The 19,621-nt window shown below is 41.8% G+C and overlaps 1 protein-coding gene across 1 annotated transcript in view; it reads left to right on the top strand.

The window, feature by feature from the left end:
- LOC141000099 (ERC protein 2) overlaps positions 1-19,621 on the top strand; it is a 122,914-nt gene that overhangs the window by 54,999 nt on the left and 48,294 nt on the right. The window contains 4 exon segments of the mRNA XM_073470732.1: positions 1,205-1,342; positions 6,073-6,261; positions 12,013-12,054; positions 12,648-12,847. Of these exon segments, the coding sequence (XP_073326833.1) occupies positions 1,205-1,342; positions 6,073-6,261; positions 12,013-12,054; positions 12,648-12,847 (569 nt within the window).

Genomic DNA, 19,621 nt, shown 5'->3' with positions numbered 1-19,621 from the left:
TTTTCTTGTTTTTATTGGATTCTCATGTTCATTAAATAATGAAATCTTTTCAGAGCTTGTGCCTTTCTTTTGTACCACACAAGCCCTGATCTGAGAAAGGACCACTTGGGTCAAATGTGGTATTAATGCTTTGCAGCAGTGAGTGAATGGCGCTTTGTCTGTCTGTAGAAAAAAAATCACTACAGAAGACAGAGTTGGAGACAGGAAAATATATGCTCTATGCCAACCGGTCCAAGGAATCTCAGGGAGTCCATCAACTTCTTAAATGCAACCTCCCTTTTGTGGAGGATATTAATCAGAATTTAAAGGAATGTAGATTGAGCTTCTAGAAAGTATAAGCCACAAGCAAGTCACCATGTCCTGTCACCAGATGTGCTGTCCCTTTGTAACTAATTTGTAGACCTCTGGAGTTTCATTGCACTGTGTCCTACTCCAGCTGCATCTGCTAATGTTTTGTTTGGGACAGCCCAGAGCGTTTTGTGTTTGAGCCTGAGCATGTGTCTTTGTGTGTGTTTGCGTTCTGTTTTGCGGATGTTCATCAGATAAAGGCAGTTGAGCACCACAACTGGCTATTACACCACCACTTTAGCGACATGAGGTTAGCCACAGAAAGGCAGATGCAGAGAAACAGTCCCGTAATTTGATGTGCTGACTTAACTCTTCGTATAATACCACTGAAGTGGTCCTGAAACTGATTTGGTCACACTATCCACAGGGTTTTGTTATTTACACCTCTCTGCTAAGTGTTCTACTCAGCAGTAAAATTCTCTCTTCTTGGATCCACACACGAGTGTCTTGACCCAAGCCGCACAGTGGAGGCTTTCATTGCTGTTCATCTTTTAGATGCCAGGCCAGAATGGAAGACATTACCGCAGGAAATTGGAGAATGCAGCCAGAGGCCACAGACAGTTTTCGGTGTCTAGATTCATCTTGGCGATGAATTAGCAGTCAATGGGATGATTCCTTTTTGTTTTACTTTGGTACCCAAAGGTCTCCACCCACAGTAGTCCAGTTGGGTACATTATACAAATTCAAGTAGGGTTAAAAAGGCTTTTTACTTTTCATCTTGATTCTATCTTATCAGGTTCATCTGAACTTTCCTACCATGGTTCTATTAATTTATGTTTATGTGCTTGTTACACATCAACCTGCTCCTAACCTCAACTCCTCTCTTCTTTATATATCCCTGTTCTTCTCTCTCCAGATTGAGAACCTGTTGGAGCAGTTAAAGGATAAGGACAAACAGCTGGCCGGGTTGCGGGAAAGGGTCCAGGGCCTTCAGACTGACTCCAGCAACACAGACACAGCCCTGGCCACACTGGAGGAAGCCCTGTCAGAAAAGGTACAGAACAGAGGGAGGGATGAGGGGAGGATGAGGATAGCCTTGTCACAAAAAGGTAAAGTTGGAGGTCCGGAAAAGCTGACGGCAACTGCTGAGAAAAGAGATTTGAGGTAATGTCGAGGTAGCCAGACGATGCGCTGTTAGAATAGCTGTGTGAATAATTACGCACACTATTAATGTGGGGACTTAAACTTGTTTGTCAGGTGTAGACAATAAAATCTCACAAAATGAAACCATTAGAGAACCCCTTGGTGTGGAAACTTTTATCCATCGAGGCACACTGGTCTTTCAGGAAGCTGGTGTACGGCCTCCGGCTTCGTTAAGTTGCGTGCTTTGCCGTGACTCACTGCAATAATTTACTGACACAGCCTTCTAATTTATGGACTTTGGGCCACACTAGATGAGGTCCACTCTGAAAACAGTAAGGGAGAGAAGGAGGCACTGGGAGAAGGGAGGTCTAAGGTGAACATAGACAGAGGATTAGTCCCTGTCTGTAACTGTGCTGAACATAGGGAGGGAATGATCTATAGAATAAGGGGAGGATAGAAGTTTTGAAAGGGGGAGGAATGGAGGGATGGAAAAGTGGAATGGCAGAAGAGGCACAGCCCTGATGGAAGAGGTGGCCTCAGAATTAAGGGAGGGAGAGGTCAAGGAATGCAAGGGTGGAGGCAGAGTAAAAAATTAGTAACTTCTGCAAGACATATGAAGGACGAAGAGAAAGAACAGAGCTAGCAAGAGAAATGCAATTACAAGGCATCAGACAGGGATGGGAATTCTGTAACCGATAACACAGATGCACACATTCAGAGGAAAAAACACAGTGACCTTGAGTGAACATAATTAGAGGGACAGTACAGACTTGATGTGCTGTAAAGTCCTGTTCAAGTGGCACCAATACTGGCAAATACAGTCATAATATATGGCTGTTTTTAAACTGGATTTCCTGGCCTCCGTAAGACCCGTTGCAGAATAAAATCGCAGAGCTGCAACTGCCACGTGAATCAAGGTGAACTATGCAGACTCACTCCACATGGGTGGACGGCTGGATGTTGGTCGTAAACATCCAACATTTGTTGTTTTTTGGCAACATGAGGGAGCAGATGGTCTCCATAAAGCTTCACCTCAACACTTCTGAGCTAGCATGCAGCCGCTAACACTATAAGATGATTGAATGCTTCGCTGGCCACTGTGGTGTTTTTGTTTTTAGTAAAATGACCTGCATTTCATCACACAGATCATTTACCCAATAAAACCCCTGTGATTTTGTAGTATTCCTGGGTAAATTAGTGACTCTTGAGAAGCTGGAATGATATTGCTAATGGAGTTTTTCTTTTTTGTCTTGTCTAATCAAGTCGTTAGTGTCCATGTGTTTATGAATTTGCACTCGTGGTTACAGGGTGCCGGTGATTTCTAATTGGAAACAGGCTTGAACCTCAGAGCAGACTGTATGACTTCCCAGAACTGACCATGACCGTGGAGATGCTGAATCCTGGCAGCTCTACCTTGAACTGACTGGCTTGATTTCAGAGTGACTCGATCTTGCTTAGCTTTGTTGCATGTTTAAAGTTGCTGCTTGCACACATTTGTTGGTACTATGGTCTAAAAAAATGATCGCTTTGGCAATGCAGGCTTAAAAAATGGTTCCCATTTACATGTTTGTTTGTACTTCAGGCTAAAAGATGGATGCTAGTTTACTTTTTGTTGGCACTGGCTGCGACTTTATAGAGTTCCCAGTTAGGACAGATGTGGATGTCCAGCTGCACCGCTTGTTTTCCAGTGGCTGGAAACGGGCTGTATGTGTGTATCTATTTGTTGTTTCATATTTCTGTTTGCAACTTTAGCTTGAGTTAACCCGGTTCTCTGACCTGCCACTTGTGTTAGAGACCAAAGGGACACGCTCAATAGAAAATATTCTAAAGGAGCTTACATGACAAATTTGAGTGGTGCTTCGAATGTTCATTCAGAACTACACATAAGAGGAAATAAATGCTGTTTCAGTCAGAGACATTTACATCAAGGAACTGACCATTTAATTTGACATATAGCAGGTGGTTATTCAGTTAAGGAGCTCTCATTGAATCTTAACAGTGAAAAGGATTCTGAGAGAGCCTGTCCCCCTTAATGAATTTTTGGTTACATCAACAACACGTAATACCAGGCTGGAGTGGTGTAGGTAGCCCCGCCAGTAAATGTCATTGGCATGAGTGTTTTCTTCGGAGTAACACTGATTAGTATAAGGTTTTAATATCAACACGGTACGCCTGCATGAATATGATTACATGTTACTAGCTACAGCTGTGAATGAGTCAGTCATTGTGAAGCATATCTAAACAGCTGTTGCTAATTTCTGTGTGCGACTTCAGTGCTCTGTCTGAACTAACAGCTATGCTTCATTTCAACCAGGGAAACTTTTATTATACTTTCATTTTGTAGCAAATGGTTACACAGTTAGATTTGGCTGGAATCTCTGCTTTTTAAGGGAGCTCTCAATGAGTTTGAGCTGTGACGAGCTGAGTTGTGGGGCGTATTCCTCCTAAAACAAAATGGTTGCTCCCTGACTAGGTTACGCCCAGAGACGATGCCCACTGCGGGTACATGTAATGTAATCTTATGTTAAAACGGATTTAATAAAATTTGTATTGAAAAATGTATTGTTTATGAACCGGTATCGAAGTCAAGGTATCGCTATTAGTACAGCCCTAAACAAGCGTATATTGCAGTTTCAGTTGACTGCTAGCAAAGCCCTTCTCATCTGAGATGTTGGCCACAACTTTAGATGAGTCAATGTTTGTGAATCCTATAACAAGTAGCTGACGCCAGACAGCCAATAAAAGTGTGACTTGCAACATGCCCTGCCTGAACTAACCTTACGCTTCATTAGTGGCATTCAAAAGGTGAGGTTAAAAGTCGGGCAAAGTTCAAACATTTTGAAATCAGAGCATTGCCACTGAGTGATTTTCAGGAGCTCTGTTTGGTAGATACAACTTCGGTCCTAAAACAGGAAACAACACTTCCTCGCAAGAAAGTAACGTTTTTGACACAATGTCAAGTCCTTTGACACAAGAGACACATGGGGAAAAAAGCTGAAGCGGAGTTTGTCAGTCCTAGAGGTATAAAATGGTAAAATGTGTGTGTGTGTGTGTGTGTGTGTGTGTGTGTGTGTGTGTGTGTGTTTGTGTTATTTTCTTTGTGTTGAATCCTCTATTGTCTAATAACTGACAAGATGTTGCTTGATGTGTGCTTCATTCCTTTTGGACCAGCGCAGCACAGAGATGTTTTCACTTAAAATGATCTTTTATCACCTAAATTTGTTTTTGTTGCCGACAGACTTTGAAATGAATAGCATAATGGCACAATAAACTGTAAATCCTTTTTCTGCCACGGCCCATCTGTTTACCCAGAAACCACTTCTGATGCAGCCTACATATAATTCAGCTGTGATGAGGAGAGCGTTGGCGAGCTTTTCAGACTTTTGTGGTCATCACAGGGTGTGTGTAATGTGTTTACAAGAGCGAGTGTGTGTGTTGCTAATCACACACCCTGTCACAAACCTGCTCTTGGAGCCAGTCGCTAGCCACAGTGCTGTGGTTCTAATTAACAGTCGAGGGCATTGTGCCCAAGCCGAACCCTACTCTTTGGTGTGTTTGTGTGTGTGTGTGTGTGTGTGTGTGTGTTTGTGTGTGTGTGCCCGTCTGTTTTGTTATGTGAGAGTCTTTGTTGTGTTTACATGTGCTCCACACTTCAGCCTCATATATGCAGGTTTTATTATCACATCCTGGTCTCTTTCCCTAAACCCCAAACATCCTAGAGATATTTCATAATGTGGGGAAAACACCCAGGACCTATTAACCATGTGGTCTCTCTCACTCTTTTCTTTTTCTCTTTCTCTCTCTCAGGCCCACTCTTCCAAAGCCCACTATGAACTGTGTTTGTGTGCCAGGTCTAGTTAGTGGGTGTATTTGTCCAATTACCCGGGGGTTTAAAGCTGCCAATCATGCGGCGATGCCACATCGTAAAGCCTCATTGCTGAGCTGTGCTCTGTGCCTAAATAAACACCTGAGTAAACACCTTGATAATCACTTCAGTCCACACCTAAACACACACACATGCACTTTAACACACACCTACTACACACACCTTGCATTCTCTGCCACCCATGGTGTGGAACTGGTCTCAGACCAATGCCCAACGCCGTGGTCCTCCCGCTGTCCGATGTGATTAGAGAATAGAGAAAATTATGGTGTAAACATTCCAACTTGGTTTATCAGAAGGCAATGTGGAGTTGTGAGGAAGTGATCTACAGTACTCTCCAATCCATTCTCAATAAATCTGTCTCCGTCCCTCAACTCTTCTCCTCCTTTCTCCTCCTCTCGCTCTGTTCTACTTGGCTCTAATCTCCTCACGTCCCTGCAATTATTTATGGTAGTATTATTTATAACAGGCATTTATGAATTTGTCTTTGGCCTCACTTTGTGAAGCATGCTGGCAAGCCTATTCAGCGAGAGACCGGTTGAAAATTGTCAATAATGATAGGAAAGAACTGCAATCATAAAGGACTGACAAACTTTTGCCCAAAGGAAGTGAAAAAACATCAATTGTATAACAATTCTTCAATTTTAAAGAACTTTTATGCGGCTGATAGCTATCTATGCTTTGTTCTTTATTCTCACACACACTTCTCACCAAATGTTATTTTCCCTTGTTCTTATTTTTTTATCTCACTATCTCAGGAGCGAGTGATTGAGAATCTGCGTGAGCAGAAGGAGAGGGAGGACAGGGTTCGGCTGGACGAGCTGGACAAGATGAGGAAGGAGAACCAAGAATTAAAGGACAGACTTTCAGCAGTGCTGCCCCAGAAACTTTCCCAGAGTCAGCCTGTGAATTCCGGCCCGACCCAGAACCAAAGGCCTGATGGAGAGGTCAGTATGGACACTGAGACCTATTATGCTATTTCATCTTTTTCCTTCCCTTCGGTGTGTTATATAGGTTATTGTGTGTAAACATCTTGAAAGTTGAAAAGGTTAAAGTCTGCATCAACAGAAGCTCCTCTCTCCCACAGAAAACACTGTTCCTGAAACGCCTCGTCAGTTAACCCACCTTTAATTCTATGAATTTGTGACATCACACTATGTCAGTATGCCAAACAATTGCATAATTTACTCCTAGCAGCTAGTTTGGCACGTAAGAATTGGTTTAACACAGCTGCTCTGTTGTTTTTAGCAATGCTGGGTCAGGCATGTGTGATCTGACCAATCAGAGGAGACTGGATGTTCGAGACGGGGCCTTGAAGAGACAGGAGCTAAAACAGAGCATTTCAGCCAGAGGGGGAATAAAGTGCTGCAACACTGGACAGCATGAGAAAATTCATGTGTTTATTGAGCATTAAAGAATGTAAACTTATTCTGGTATTAACCCAAAATAGAATTATGAACCTGAAAATAAGTATAATGTCTCCTTGAAACTGGCAATAGACAAGTTTTTGCTTTAAAGCAACAACATGAAACTTTCAGGACAAAGATATGCAATCCAGTTAGTTAGAACTGAGGAAGCCTCTTGGATGAGAGGTGAAATGTCCAGTTGCCTATGATACAGCACTTAGAAGCAGGACAAAGATTTTTGATTGTTGAGTCTCATCCCCAGATCATCAAATATGGATGCTTTGGGTTGGTGGCGCAGGTTTGCCAATTAACAATCAGCTATATTTCTCCCCAGAATTACTTTAAAAGTTACATAGTGTTACTTTGATGTATCATTATGAAGTAAATGTTGATGGCACAATGTAATGGCTATAGAATAACACCACACCATTGGCTTTTAAACTGGTCCTGTATAAATCTCGCTGTGACTATGCAATCTTGTCTGCCACCGGGAATGCAAACTCCCAGAAAAATGAAGTTGTGTTGTTGGTAGTTGCTACTCAGAGGAAAAAGGAAACAATCCAGCTGTCTTTGTGACAGTGGCACCAACAATAACCACTTGGAAACGCAAGGGGGAGCGGAAGTTGTCTGTTTCCACTTTGAGAATTGCTGTTAGATTATAAATATCTGAAATATCCAAAACAAAATATACATGGTTAAAACAGTTTGCATGTTGATACAAGTAATACTCCAGTCTGGTATGTGTGTGTGGACTGCAGACAGCTATTAATATTTCATCGTTATCTGCATCATAACAGACTTGCACACTCTGCAACTCTTGTGCCAACACCAAAATGTCATTTCACAGACATCATAAAACAAATAATAACAAGTACCTTTCTCACACCCTTTTACTGCTGAACACTTCAAACGAACATCACAACACTTTATAATTATTTTTTATTGTACAAAAAGAATTAAAAGAATTTACCTTTACAGCCACACTGCAGTGGTTGTAATATGCTACTTGTACCCTGTATTTACACTGCTAACATTTACAGTAACAGTAATTTCACCCTCTTACCTCCCTGTGAGCATCCACAATATTGTCAGCAACTCCCTTGCAAAGGGCCTGCCTGCACTTCGTCCCGCAGGATAAAGGGATGAATTAAGAGAGAGTGATTTATGGACGTAAAAGATCCCTCTATCCCCTTTCGGGTGCCAAGTCAGAGGCCTTGCTGTCTTTTTTCTCTCTTTTTTTTTCCTCTCCCAGGCTTACAAGCCAGGACAGACTCTCGCCCTGCCAGAATTTATGAGAATGTTTTCTTTTATACTCATAAAAAGCATACACACATCTCATTCCTGTGAAATGATATCTTGTTGAATTTTGATGTGGCACCACATGAAAGGGACAGCAGCTCAGCGTCTCTTTGTAGCAAGCAGATTCGCACTCTGACAGAAGTGTTGCCATAATTGGACTATTTTGTGTACTCGGCAGCAATCAGACCTGTTATGTAAACTTACAGCTTCTTCAAAAAGACAGATGATGCTTGCATGTTTATTTTTGCGAGTATGTGCATGTGTGTGTGTGGCTGTACATGCATGCATGCCAGCACAGACACAACTGTTGGTGTGTGTTTGTGCAGATGTGTGAATGTCTGAATGTGTCTGTGTGTTTGATCCTATTGTAGTGCAGTGGAGTGTGAAAGGTTGTGAGGCTGTAATACTCAGTGGGTCAGAGGTGAACTGACATGGTGCCTGAGATTAAAATCTGATCAAACTAACCTACCACACACACAAACACATCCACACGCGCACATTCACCTCAGTGCTGTCAGCCAGTGTGCGACCTGATTTTATACTGACGGCCACCTTTGGTCTGAATCCAGCATTAGTGAAACTGGAAATAATCAAATGATTAAACAGAAAGCCGCGGTCAAAGCCTGCACTTTGTCACGACCATGAAAAATAAAAAGTTGTGTTCTTACCATATCGTGCAGCCCTATTCAACAGCACATACTTATGTCTCATTTCTAAGAAAAAAAGACAAAGTAAAAAAAGTCTATGCGACCATAGTTTATACTGTACTTAACACATAAATCTGGCTGATGAGGGTTGCAATTGAAGGCTTCATTTGCCAACACACAAATCTGTTTTGATATATTTTCCTGAATCATGTCCTTTTGCGCACTTCAGGGAATATCAATCTGGTGTTGATTTAGTCATTTTTAGAAGGGCTTTTATCTGTTTTTGCAATTGAATTCTTCAGTCTTCACTCAGTTTAAATGCAATTTTTTGTAAGTTGATTTGGACAAAAAGCATCTGCCAGTTGAATTTAATTTATAGATTAGCTAAAACAAGACTAAAAGAGAAGCTGGTTTGTTTACATAGAAGATATTAGTAAAATAAAGGAATGTCCTGATCAAATTAGCTAAATTATCCTTCCTCACTGTCACGTGTTAAAGGTCCAGTGTGTAGGATTTAGTGGTAGAGCTAGCGATCTGAACATCCCTCATCTCACCACCTCCCCTCACAGTGGCTGCTAAATCATACAAAAACAAGAAAGGCCTTTTCTAGAGCCAGTGTTTGGTTTGTCCATTCTGGGTTTCTGTAGAAACATGGCGGTGCAACATGGCAAACTCAACGGAGGATGACCCACTCCCTCTGTAGATATGAAAAGCTCATTGTAAGGTTAGATAAACACAAGAAATTGTTTGTTTCAGGTGATTATACACTAATGACAACATCATTATGAATATTATATTCCATTTTGCCCATAAATCCACTGAAATCCTACACACTGGACCTTTAATACGACTATAATATTGCTGTAGGTGGATAAAATGGTTGCACGTCCACAACGTCAGCCCAGTAAACGCTTTTTGACATGGATAGATTAATCCAACAGTTGTATGAGAGGCATCCTCATTTGATGTTAATCACAAATACTTCCAAAAATGGAGAGATTTTTTGCCTGACAGTGCTGATCTGTAGCCATTTACCTCTCATGCAGATGTAGCGCTTGTGTTTGCCATGAGGTCGTGTACACACAGTGGCCCACTCACTGTATCTGCAGATGTTTGTATTACAGACTCAGTCAAGCTGTTAGCAGAGCTTTTTATCTTGACCTCAGAGCTCAGTTGACTTCACTACATCCTCATCCTCTTCTCATAAAACAGTATTTGTTGATTCCGACGTTAATAAAGGACTTCTGGAACTAAACACTTGCTCTTCAAAGAGGAACACAGTAAAGATCCTCAGGGAAAGCGGTGACCTTTCCAGAGAGGGTTGGGCTTAGTCAGCATGAAGGCACCACACCTCAACTCCATTGAAAAGGCTGGTCTTTTCAAACAGGCGGATGTCATATCCTCTTACCTTTTTTTGTAGTTTTTTTTTTCTCTTTTCATTTCTTGTTGCTCTCTCTTTCTTTTTGATGATAACGTCACGATCCGATGTTGATTTCTGCACTGACAGACAAACACTGACATCCACTGATATCTAAATAGAGACAGATCTCACCTTTAGGAACTTTTTGTAAATGCTACCCAGCCTCACAGTGGCCAGGCATCCTCTGACCAGTAGTTTAATAACCCAGTGCATATCCTGGTGGTCACACATATTTAACTTATTTGTAATATTTACACTTCAGAGACATTTCCAGGAATGATAATAATAATTTCAGTGACCATATATGTAATCGTATCTTTACAGGCCTTCCCCCTCCTGTCATAATATCACAAATTCCTGTTGGACCCTCCGTGCACTCAGCCCCTGCTTTCTTCCTGTCTGTGTTTTCCCCTAAAAGAACATAACAAACTCTGGTCCACTTAGGCCTAATGCATTTTGTGCAAGCTAAGATTGGATTGGATGTGTGTGCACAAGTGTGTGAGGCTAGGTGTGGAGGTAATGGGGGTGAGCACGAGGTAAACAATGACTCTGCTTGCCTTCCAGAGGGCTGAGTGTTCCCTTTTTCCCAGCATTTAATCCTTAGTACAGGCGCATGTGTATACGCATACAGTGACTAGCTTATGGGGCTCTAAGTTCACATGGTGACACTTACTGTATATTGTAGACAGGTTAGTCAAACTCAGTTCCATGATACACATATATGTGTGAATGCTTAATTTGCACACACACAAATGTGTGAACAGAACACAAGTACACAGAACAAAAATTAAAGAGCCATGCAAAATTTTCTATTCTTGCTTTTTGGAAAGGTTTTAGTTGTCTCCATGGTAACCAGACATCAACCTCCAACAGCTTAAGCGACTACCTCATCACACTGCGCGACAAAATATGACCCAGGTGCGCAACATGAAAATTAAGTGTCCAGCAACACTTTTTATTTTCGAAAACATGTCATTTTTGTCAAGCAGCACCAAACGTGTCGAGTGCCCTACCATAAGTCAGGCTTTGGATCTTTCAAACATTTAGTTGTGTTCCATATGTCGCGCCCATGGCTATATCTCCAATATGCAGGGGCCTACTTGTGCATAGGGTTTATCTGGTGGGTTTCTTATAATTGGAAAGAGGTTCTTGTTCAGATTGGCGAGTTGTAATAGTTAACAGACACTCCTCTGGGTTTTTTTTCTAATGACAGACCCATGCAGAGCTACATGCACAGTCCCAGACTTATGTAGACTTGACAAGAAATTGCTCAACGTGTGTGCGTGTTCGTGTGCGCTCACTTGATGATGTTTAAACGAGTGGCCTCAGCTGTTTCAACAAGTTAAACAATCTTCGCAAACACAGTAGACAGAGAGAAGTAAAGACCGAGAGAAAGAGGGAGAAGCAGAGAGAAAGATAATTCTAGGTTGCAAACTTCCTCTGGGATATTTTTCTCAGAGAACAAAGAATTCATCAGTGCTGGTGCTTCTTTGCTGTTTTTCTTTTTTCAACAACAAAAAAATTAAGATGTTTGGTGGTCTTATAAAATCGCAGCCAAACAGAGGGAGACGGTAATTTTATAATGATAATGACTGAACTCCAAACTCGACATGACGGACGCCCCAGGGAGAAGACTGATAGAAGCAAACCACAGACAAACAGGCAGCGGAGGAACCAGGGGGAGCGGGTGATGAAGGGATGAGAACGGATGAGGGTACAGATTGGTTCTGCTTCAGCTAGAATGTGACCCTAACCGCATATTCAGGATTGACTTACCTTTTCCCTGAAATTTAAAAGCTACCCCCATGCATGATTATCTCACGTGACCCTGTGTAACTGTCAGTATCCAATCTTACAGTGCAAAAGGATGTTCAAATTTTAAAACTATACTTAAATTCTTTTCCATCTTTCTGTATCAACTTGTAGGTGCCAACCAAAGTAGATAGACTACCAGCTGCAAGCCCAACGGTAGGTTCTTTTATGCTTCTTGTTTGTTTACGCTTGCATGTGTGTGCTTGTGCAGAGGCCACTCTAGGACATCTCAGATGAACTCAGTTCTCTGTTGCCAGACTTGACTTAACTTTAATCGGTCTGAGCTGCACTTTGTCACGCTTAGCTCAACATCCATCTGCCCAAGCTTTGTCATGTTCAACTAAACTTTGCCTCTCTCAGCCTCACAGTACTTCATTGGCCTCATCTGACGTTGGTTAGCTTTGTTTGTTTATTAAAGGGTTAGGTTTAGGGTTAGAGTTAGACTATTCAAAACTAATCTGTAGCTGGTTTATGAGGGGTTCTGAGGAAGAATGTGTTATCCAATACACTGGCAGGACAGCTAAGGCTAATGGCTGTTAAAGAAAGTGTGACAAATTGTAGTTTAAACTGAAGAGTTTAACTGAAGTCTGACAATGACCTCAAAAAAGCAGCAGTGCTTGAAAGATAATTCTGAGATGTCCTTAACTGACCGCTGTGTATGTGCTTTAATGCTGCATTAATAATAATGTATACAGTGCATTGTGGCTATCTTTGTACCTAATGTATCCACTCCCTCTGTGTCCCCAAAGACCCAAAACACAGACGAAGCATCCCGGAAGTGTCCGGACATCACAGATCGTCTGAGGCTCCTGGAGCAGGAAGTGGCCCGCAACAGAGAGGAATCTGGGAAGTCACAAGCGGAGGTGGAGAGGCTAATGGCAGCTCTGAGGGATGCTGAAATAGACAAATCATGCAAGGAGAAGAAAATTGCTGATCTTGAGAGGTGAGGGTCAAAAATTCAGCCACATTCATATCCAATCACAAGACACCATGTGGGTGTCCTCAGAGAGCCGTGTCCTTCCAAGTGACCGGATCTTTGTAAGATCTCAATTCATTCCTAAGTGCTCTATTTATAAAGGAGTAATCCACAAGACGTAAACTGTCTAGATTGTGTCCTCCCAGCACTTGAAACCACTTCCACGCTGTCATGCTTTTTGCCTGATGTAATCACACTCTAGAAATGCACACCGTGACAGATGTACATGTGTTGCTTTTAATCATTTGGCTTAATGTTTTATTGTTTGTTTTTGTGTATCAGCGTCTGCAGACCTGGGTAAGTAGTTCTTAGCGTGCCTGTTTGAAATACCATCATACCGCCGTCACCGTCCATAGCCATCACTCTTGACATCATGCCATGACTGTTGGGCTAAAACTTTCCCAGGTATAAAGTTGGAAATTGGGGCGTTTTTGGCTCAAATCTGATTCCCAGGAAAGCTCAGATTTGACTATCCCCGCGGGACAGTAAATGTACAACGCATTTATGGCAAACAATCCTGTCACAGCAGCAACACAATGAGAGACTCTATATGTTTACCTGATGTATATCACTGGAGACCTATAGACTCTCTGTTGTGCTGACTTCTGCAAGGCTTCTTCACATCTCACCGCTATCTTGAGTGCTCTCATGTGTGTTTATCCTCATATCATACTATGTTTTCACATGTGTCTCTGTAAAAACAATAGATAGGTGGTTTTGCTTCTGTCTTTGCATTACCGTACAGCAAGTGTGTGTGCATTTGTGTGTGTGTGTGTGTGTGTGTGTGTGTGCGTGCGTGCCTGCGTGCGTGCGTTTATGTGTGTGTGTGTGTGTGTGTGTGTGTTTGAGTTTGCCAGGCAGGCAGCCAGCAGCATGCCAGTGGGAGGTGGTGTATCCAGCCCAGACACTGGCTGTTTATACTACTCTGTTTATTACTGGCACAGTACTACTCAATTATCATCTGATTTATGGATTGGCATGGTGCTCACATATGTACCCAAATGAGTGGTTGTTTGATGCCAACACAGAGGTACTTGTATGTGAGTGTTTGTGAGTATATTCACTTCATGTTTGTGTGCGAGGATGTGCGAAAAAGAAGCAAAGAAAGAGACCTGTTTTTGTATGTGCGTTTGCACAATGTGTGTCTATCTTTACTTGGATCAGCTGCAGGCTGGCGTCTCAGTAAATGTAGATTGATAGTAGGTGGTTTCTCTTTTGAAAAATGTCTGTGAAAGAACAATTTTTTAAAACACACATTGGCCCATCAGGTGTGTTAACGCTAGCTATGTTCATGAATGGTTTCGAATGGGTCTGGATGGGCTGCATGTGCTGGATCCAACACAGTTTCCTGCCTCATTCATTACCCGTTTTACAGACTCTCTGCTCTGGCATGGAAACCTTGTGCTGACTCAAACTGTGTGGGAACGCATGAGCATCAAGTATAATAGGGATACAGTAGCTCCCGCATAGTTCGTTCACACAGTCTCCTCTCTGTTTCCACGCGTGCATGCATGCGTCACGCCTCTACCTCTACATGTGTCTGCTACTCACATGCAGCTGTCACCGGAGTGTACGCATGCACATGTGTGTGTTAATCTGTGCGTTTAGTTTCTGTGCATGTGTGTGCACAGCCATTTGCGAGGCAGGATTGTTTGGATTCAAGCATTGGAAGAGTTTCTTTCACCGCAGCTCGTCCATCTTATCGGGGCTGCTGTCTCATTAGTGTCAGCCAGTCACTCCTATCGGTTTGACCCCTTCCGTCTGGTCAGCACTCACAGTTCAGGGGTCACATGCAGGTCAGTCGTAGGTTATCAGAGGACGATCCACTGCAGTCAAACACTGCCACTATAAACATACATATATAGAATAGAATAGAAAAGACTTTATTTAATGTAAAAGCACATGAACACATACTTTATGTACTATTTAAGTACATAGCTGCTGGGGATGCAACAATTCTAGATTTTGATGGTACAATTATAGTCTCAGGATGGTTTCATGGTTTAATGATTACACTCCATTCATTTATTTCACAACAGTGTCGGAACATTCTCCTTAACAACTGAAGCAGATGGGGACTTGTTTGAAAATGTGAAAAAATCATGTTAAATGGCTCCATATAGCTCGGCTGCCATAATCCAATCTCCTCGAGTCTCGAGATGATTTGAAAAGCTGTTAATTACACTATTTGAAAGCTGAAATCTTATAGCTGTCCTGTCCTGTCGCTTTTTAAGCTAAAAACGTTACCGTGCACCCATCTGAAGTAGCTTGAACTTGTCCTTTAAGGTCGAAACAAAGTCTCAGTGTTGGATCCCTCGACCATTGTTTTGCTAATGTAGCTCCCCCCAAACCCAAATGAGGGGAATAGCTCTCGTGACAGTGCAGCTAACTTGAACTTGAACTTGTGACTAGTGAGAACAGAAACACTTGGTGTAGCTGAGCCTTTACAGTTACAAAACTGTGATGTTTCAAATGCAGTTAATATTGAAATCAATTTATTTAATCAAGTTTAAAGTTATTGTAGTTATGAAAAACATACAGTCTTATCAACAGCATTAAACATATATACAGACTAGAGCCCGACCGATACTTGATTTTTGGGGCTGATGCCAATACCAATAAGAGGAAGTAAAAGATTCTGATAGTGATATTTCAGCTGTTATACACACATTTTTTTTAAATGATCCCTCAAATGTGGTATTCACACACTCGTGACAAAGATAAGTCATGGAGGCAGGATATTTTATAGTTGAACAACAAACTTTATTGTCTGAAATAACATCAGAGCACTGAAACAGTAAACTTACTGGGAATTTGATATATTCCATGTATCTTTTTATACATTATAATCTGTAAAAAGAGAGTTTTCATAATGGCGCAATATATATCGTTCAGGCTTTAATACAGACACAAGAATTTTGCATGTGTGTATGTCTGACACATGTGATATCTGACAGAGTGGGCAGTGTCTCCGTGTGCTGATTAGACTTCTGTGTAAGACTGTGTGAGATGTGTCTGGCAGAGGATGAATGTCTTTTTAATCAGACTGTTTCTGTTGGAACTCGGTCAGATGGCCTATTAACCGCTATCTGGATGGAGCAGAAGAGGAGCAGATGAGGAAATACACACTTTCTCATCCAATTGGCAGTGAAGCAGAGAGAGTCGAGGATGAATGTAGCCAGAAGGTCATTATCATAAATACCTTCCAGCACATGGAGGACTCACTCACAGCTATTTCATAGCTTAGATCTCCTGGTGATCTACTATAAGCCGTCAGAGAAAACATGAGGTAGTTTAGTGTTGGTGTTTTATTTGCTTTAATGTGTGTAGGTGTAGGGCCAAACTTATCTGTGATCAGAGACACCCAACAGGCTTTGTGGAAAGCATCTGTATCTGCTGTTAGCACTAATGCTAAAAGTAAGTAAAGCTCTGAAAGCCATGGTTACACTCCCCTGGAGCATTTCGTGCAGATATGGTGGACAAAAGTGGAATAATGAATACATTTCACGGTATGACATAATAGGAGTGAATCATTCTTACCCTTTCCCCATGCATTTGATTAAGTAGCAGTTGGAGTGTTTGCCTTGTATCATTTTTCATTTTTTTGTAATTTATGTAGTTAACATGTAATTAATTCTCAGAAAGTACAAGAGAATGAGTCCAGTGAATGGAGGTTGTTGCATTAAAGCATCTGCAGTTACATAAATTTGAGATGTAACTTGTGACAAAAGATTTTTTATGTTGGATGAACATAAAGCTATGTTTCTTTTACTCTTTTCCCTTCACTCCTTGCTTCATGGCTATTTTTGTTAACTGGTTATTTCATTATTTTTCTTAATGCTGTTCCTGTCCTGTACTTTTAATGTTTCTGCGGTGATGTGGGAGCTAGACTTTGAAAAAATAAATCAGCCTTCCAGTCTCACCATATCACAGCTATTGACGTGGTAAGCACTCTGGTATGTAAGGGAGGGTTTCAGGATAAAGGAGGCGTGCGTGTGTATACATGTACATGCTGTATGTGTGTGAGTGTGCGTGTGTGTGTCTCGGAGAATACATGTTAGTGTCGGGTCTGTTGGCTGATAGGAATCGTTGTTTGTTGGCGGAAAAATATTCTCACAAACAACCATTTAAATGCACACATATCACTGTTGGCCTTCTTCCTATGACCATAATCAAACTCCAGATGTTGAGAGCATCAATCTTGTGAAAGCGAACACACTGTATGCACAAGCGCCAGTACACACAAAACCTCCAAAGACTTTGTATATAATATTTCTACGTGAAATTGTTTGTAAACTGTGCGCATTTGCAGGTGTCCAGACAAATTAAATGGGCATTTTAGCTTTGAAAATGACCCAAACTTCCTGTTTTATTGTGAAATATAGACAAGTTGCACCTGCAGCAGAGAGGAGGTGTTTTCTAACACAAATACTTAGACAATGCTCCATAAACAGAGCATCACATTACATTTTCTTACATTTAACCGCTAACTCCTTTCTGTTTGACCCTGTCACACGCACACAGACAATACATTAAAGCAACATTGAAACTGTATTTGTACTGCGATAAGACGTGTCTGGGCACCATAAAGCATCTATCATTAATAAACACGCTCGTTCTGTTTGGATCTTTCATCGCTGCATCCAGACAAGCGCCTCAGATAAAACTTAAGACTCCAGTCACTGTTATGCCACACTTTCATATCCCCACGTTTCTTGTCCTCCTCTCCTTTTCCTGTACCCCTCCTCTTTTTGCACTACAGAGAATGTATTTCATTCAGATCGTATCTGCCTGCTATCCCATGTATTGTCCAACCCTGTGTAGTAACTGCCCTGGTGTGTGTCCCTGTCAGCAATGTGAAATCAGAGGATTTTCTACCACTCTGCTGTTTATTAAAAGACAGGAGGAAGAATTAAAGTTTATGAAAGGAAGATAGAAATCAGATTTTTTTTCTTTTTTCAGTGGTTATTGCTCCTTTTGACCTTTATTTACCCAGGAAAAGTCAACTGAGAATACATGCTCTTTTCCAGCAACACCCTACTTAATATTCACAGTTTCCCACATTCAGATCTGGGAGCGGCCCAGTGTGACCGCAGCTTCCTGCTATTGGCCGCTCAGCAGCTCTACTGGAGTCATTCAGTTACTCTTTAGCTGTGTTTCCACTGCAGTACTTTTGCTATACGATACCCTTTTGAACCCTACGTAACCACTGCTACCTGCACCTAACTCCCAGATCTGCTTAGCCACTGCGGACAGTTCACCTAAATGTAGGCAGGGTTGTTACTGGCCGATGACCGATGCATTTATCAAGTGACACACTGTGACCTATACTGTACATAACTGCCCGACTGACAGCAGATACATACTGCTAACCTTGTTTTCCTCTGCTCCGCTCGCACTTACCGTCACTTTTCTGCCGCTCTCGCTTATCCACTCACTCCTTACGCTCCACTCTCTCTCCTTTGCTCGACCACACAAACTCTAAAAACAGCACACGTGTGTTTATTTATTACGACAAGGAACCTAGCTTTACTTGAGAAAACGCCGCAGGCAGCAAGCCAGAAGACCGCTGAAACAGCAGGAAGTGAAATCCTTTTTCAGAGCGCAGAGGACGAGACGACTCTGACTGTACGGACTGACCAATCAGTGGTCAGCAGTGTTTTAACTCCACCTTTAAGTACTGGATCAGCTAGGTACCTCAACAGAAGGATGAGGAAGACACAGGATAGTACAAACCAAGTTGTTTGTTCTTTTGACAATTGGGACGCAAAATAAAAACGCTCTAAAGTGTGAAAAACTGAATTGAACTAAACCGGACTGCTCGGTGGAAACGGGGCTTTTGGGCCTTGCTCGAGGGCACGCCAGCAGTTATCCTCTTGGGGAGAGAGGATCTTCAATTCCTCATAAATCTTTTTTGTTTCCTGAGTTCTAACAGACAAAACATGAAGGATAAAGACGAAGAGGAAAATAATGTCAAAGGGATAAAGGAAAAGGAAAGTAGAAGAGATAAAGTTAGACCAAAGAAAAAAACAAAAAACAGAGCTGTACTTTGACAGCCAGGAATAAAGCGGAGCTGCTTATGTTGGAAGGCGGATGCGTGGAGTGCTCCAGGTGAAAGAAGCAAGAGGAAATGTGAAAAATTACTTATTACGCTCGGTTTAGGAAATGGCTGGACTCGTGCACAGTGCTCTCTCTTTCTTTTTTTCTCTCTTCATCTTTCTAAGAAGTGTCACGGCAATAAAATACTATTTTCCCCCCATGAATTTACTCATTTCGGCAATCGACAAATCATGGCTCTCCTTCATATTTTCCACTCACATGCAGCCCAGCCCGTCTGCTCCTTATTCACACTCTGCGTGCCCTCATTTGCCTTCACATTGGTCAAAACACTTACTTCATTTTGCACTGATGGGTTGATGGGGGCGTATCGGCTATCAGTCTGCCGGTTTATACACCTGTACCAGTAGCGGCTGTGTGTGATAGCTGATATGCCCTCATGGCAAGTTTGTTCTCCATGGACAGGCCTCTGAGTTAGTAAAAACACACACAGAGACATCAAAGGTCCGAGTATAAACAGATTCCTCTCCTCCTCCTCACTGTGTAAACATGTGTGCACATGTGTGTACATATACTTCATTCACAATGGTAACAGAATTGAATGATTATCTTTATTTACGCAGCACTTTTCAAAACCCACTTGTAAGAAAGATAAAAATAACTTGTAAAATCAACAGCCGTGTCATTTTA

Source organism: Pagrus major, chromosome 7 (assembly GCF_040436345.1).
Source record: "Pagrus major chromosome 7, Pma_NU_1.0".
Classification (NCBI taxonomy): Eukaryota; Metazoa; Chordata; class Actinopteri; order Spariformes; family Sparidae; genus Pagrus; species Pagrus major.
Note: the sequence above shows the minus strand (reverse complement) of the source record. Positions and strands in the feature narration are given on the sequence as shown.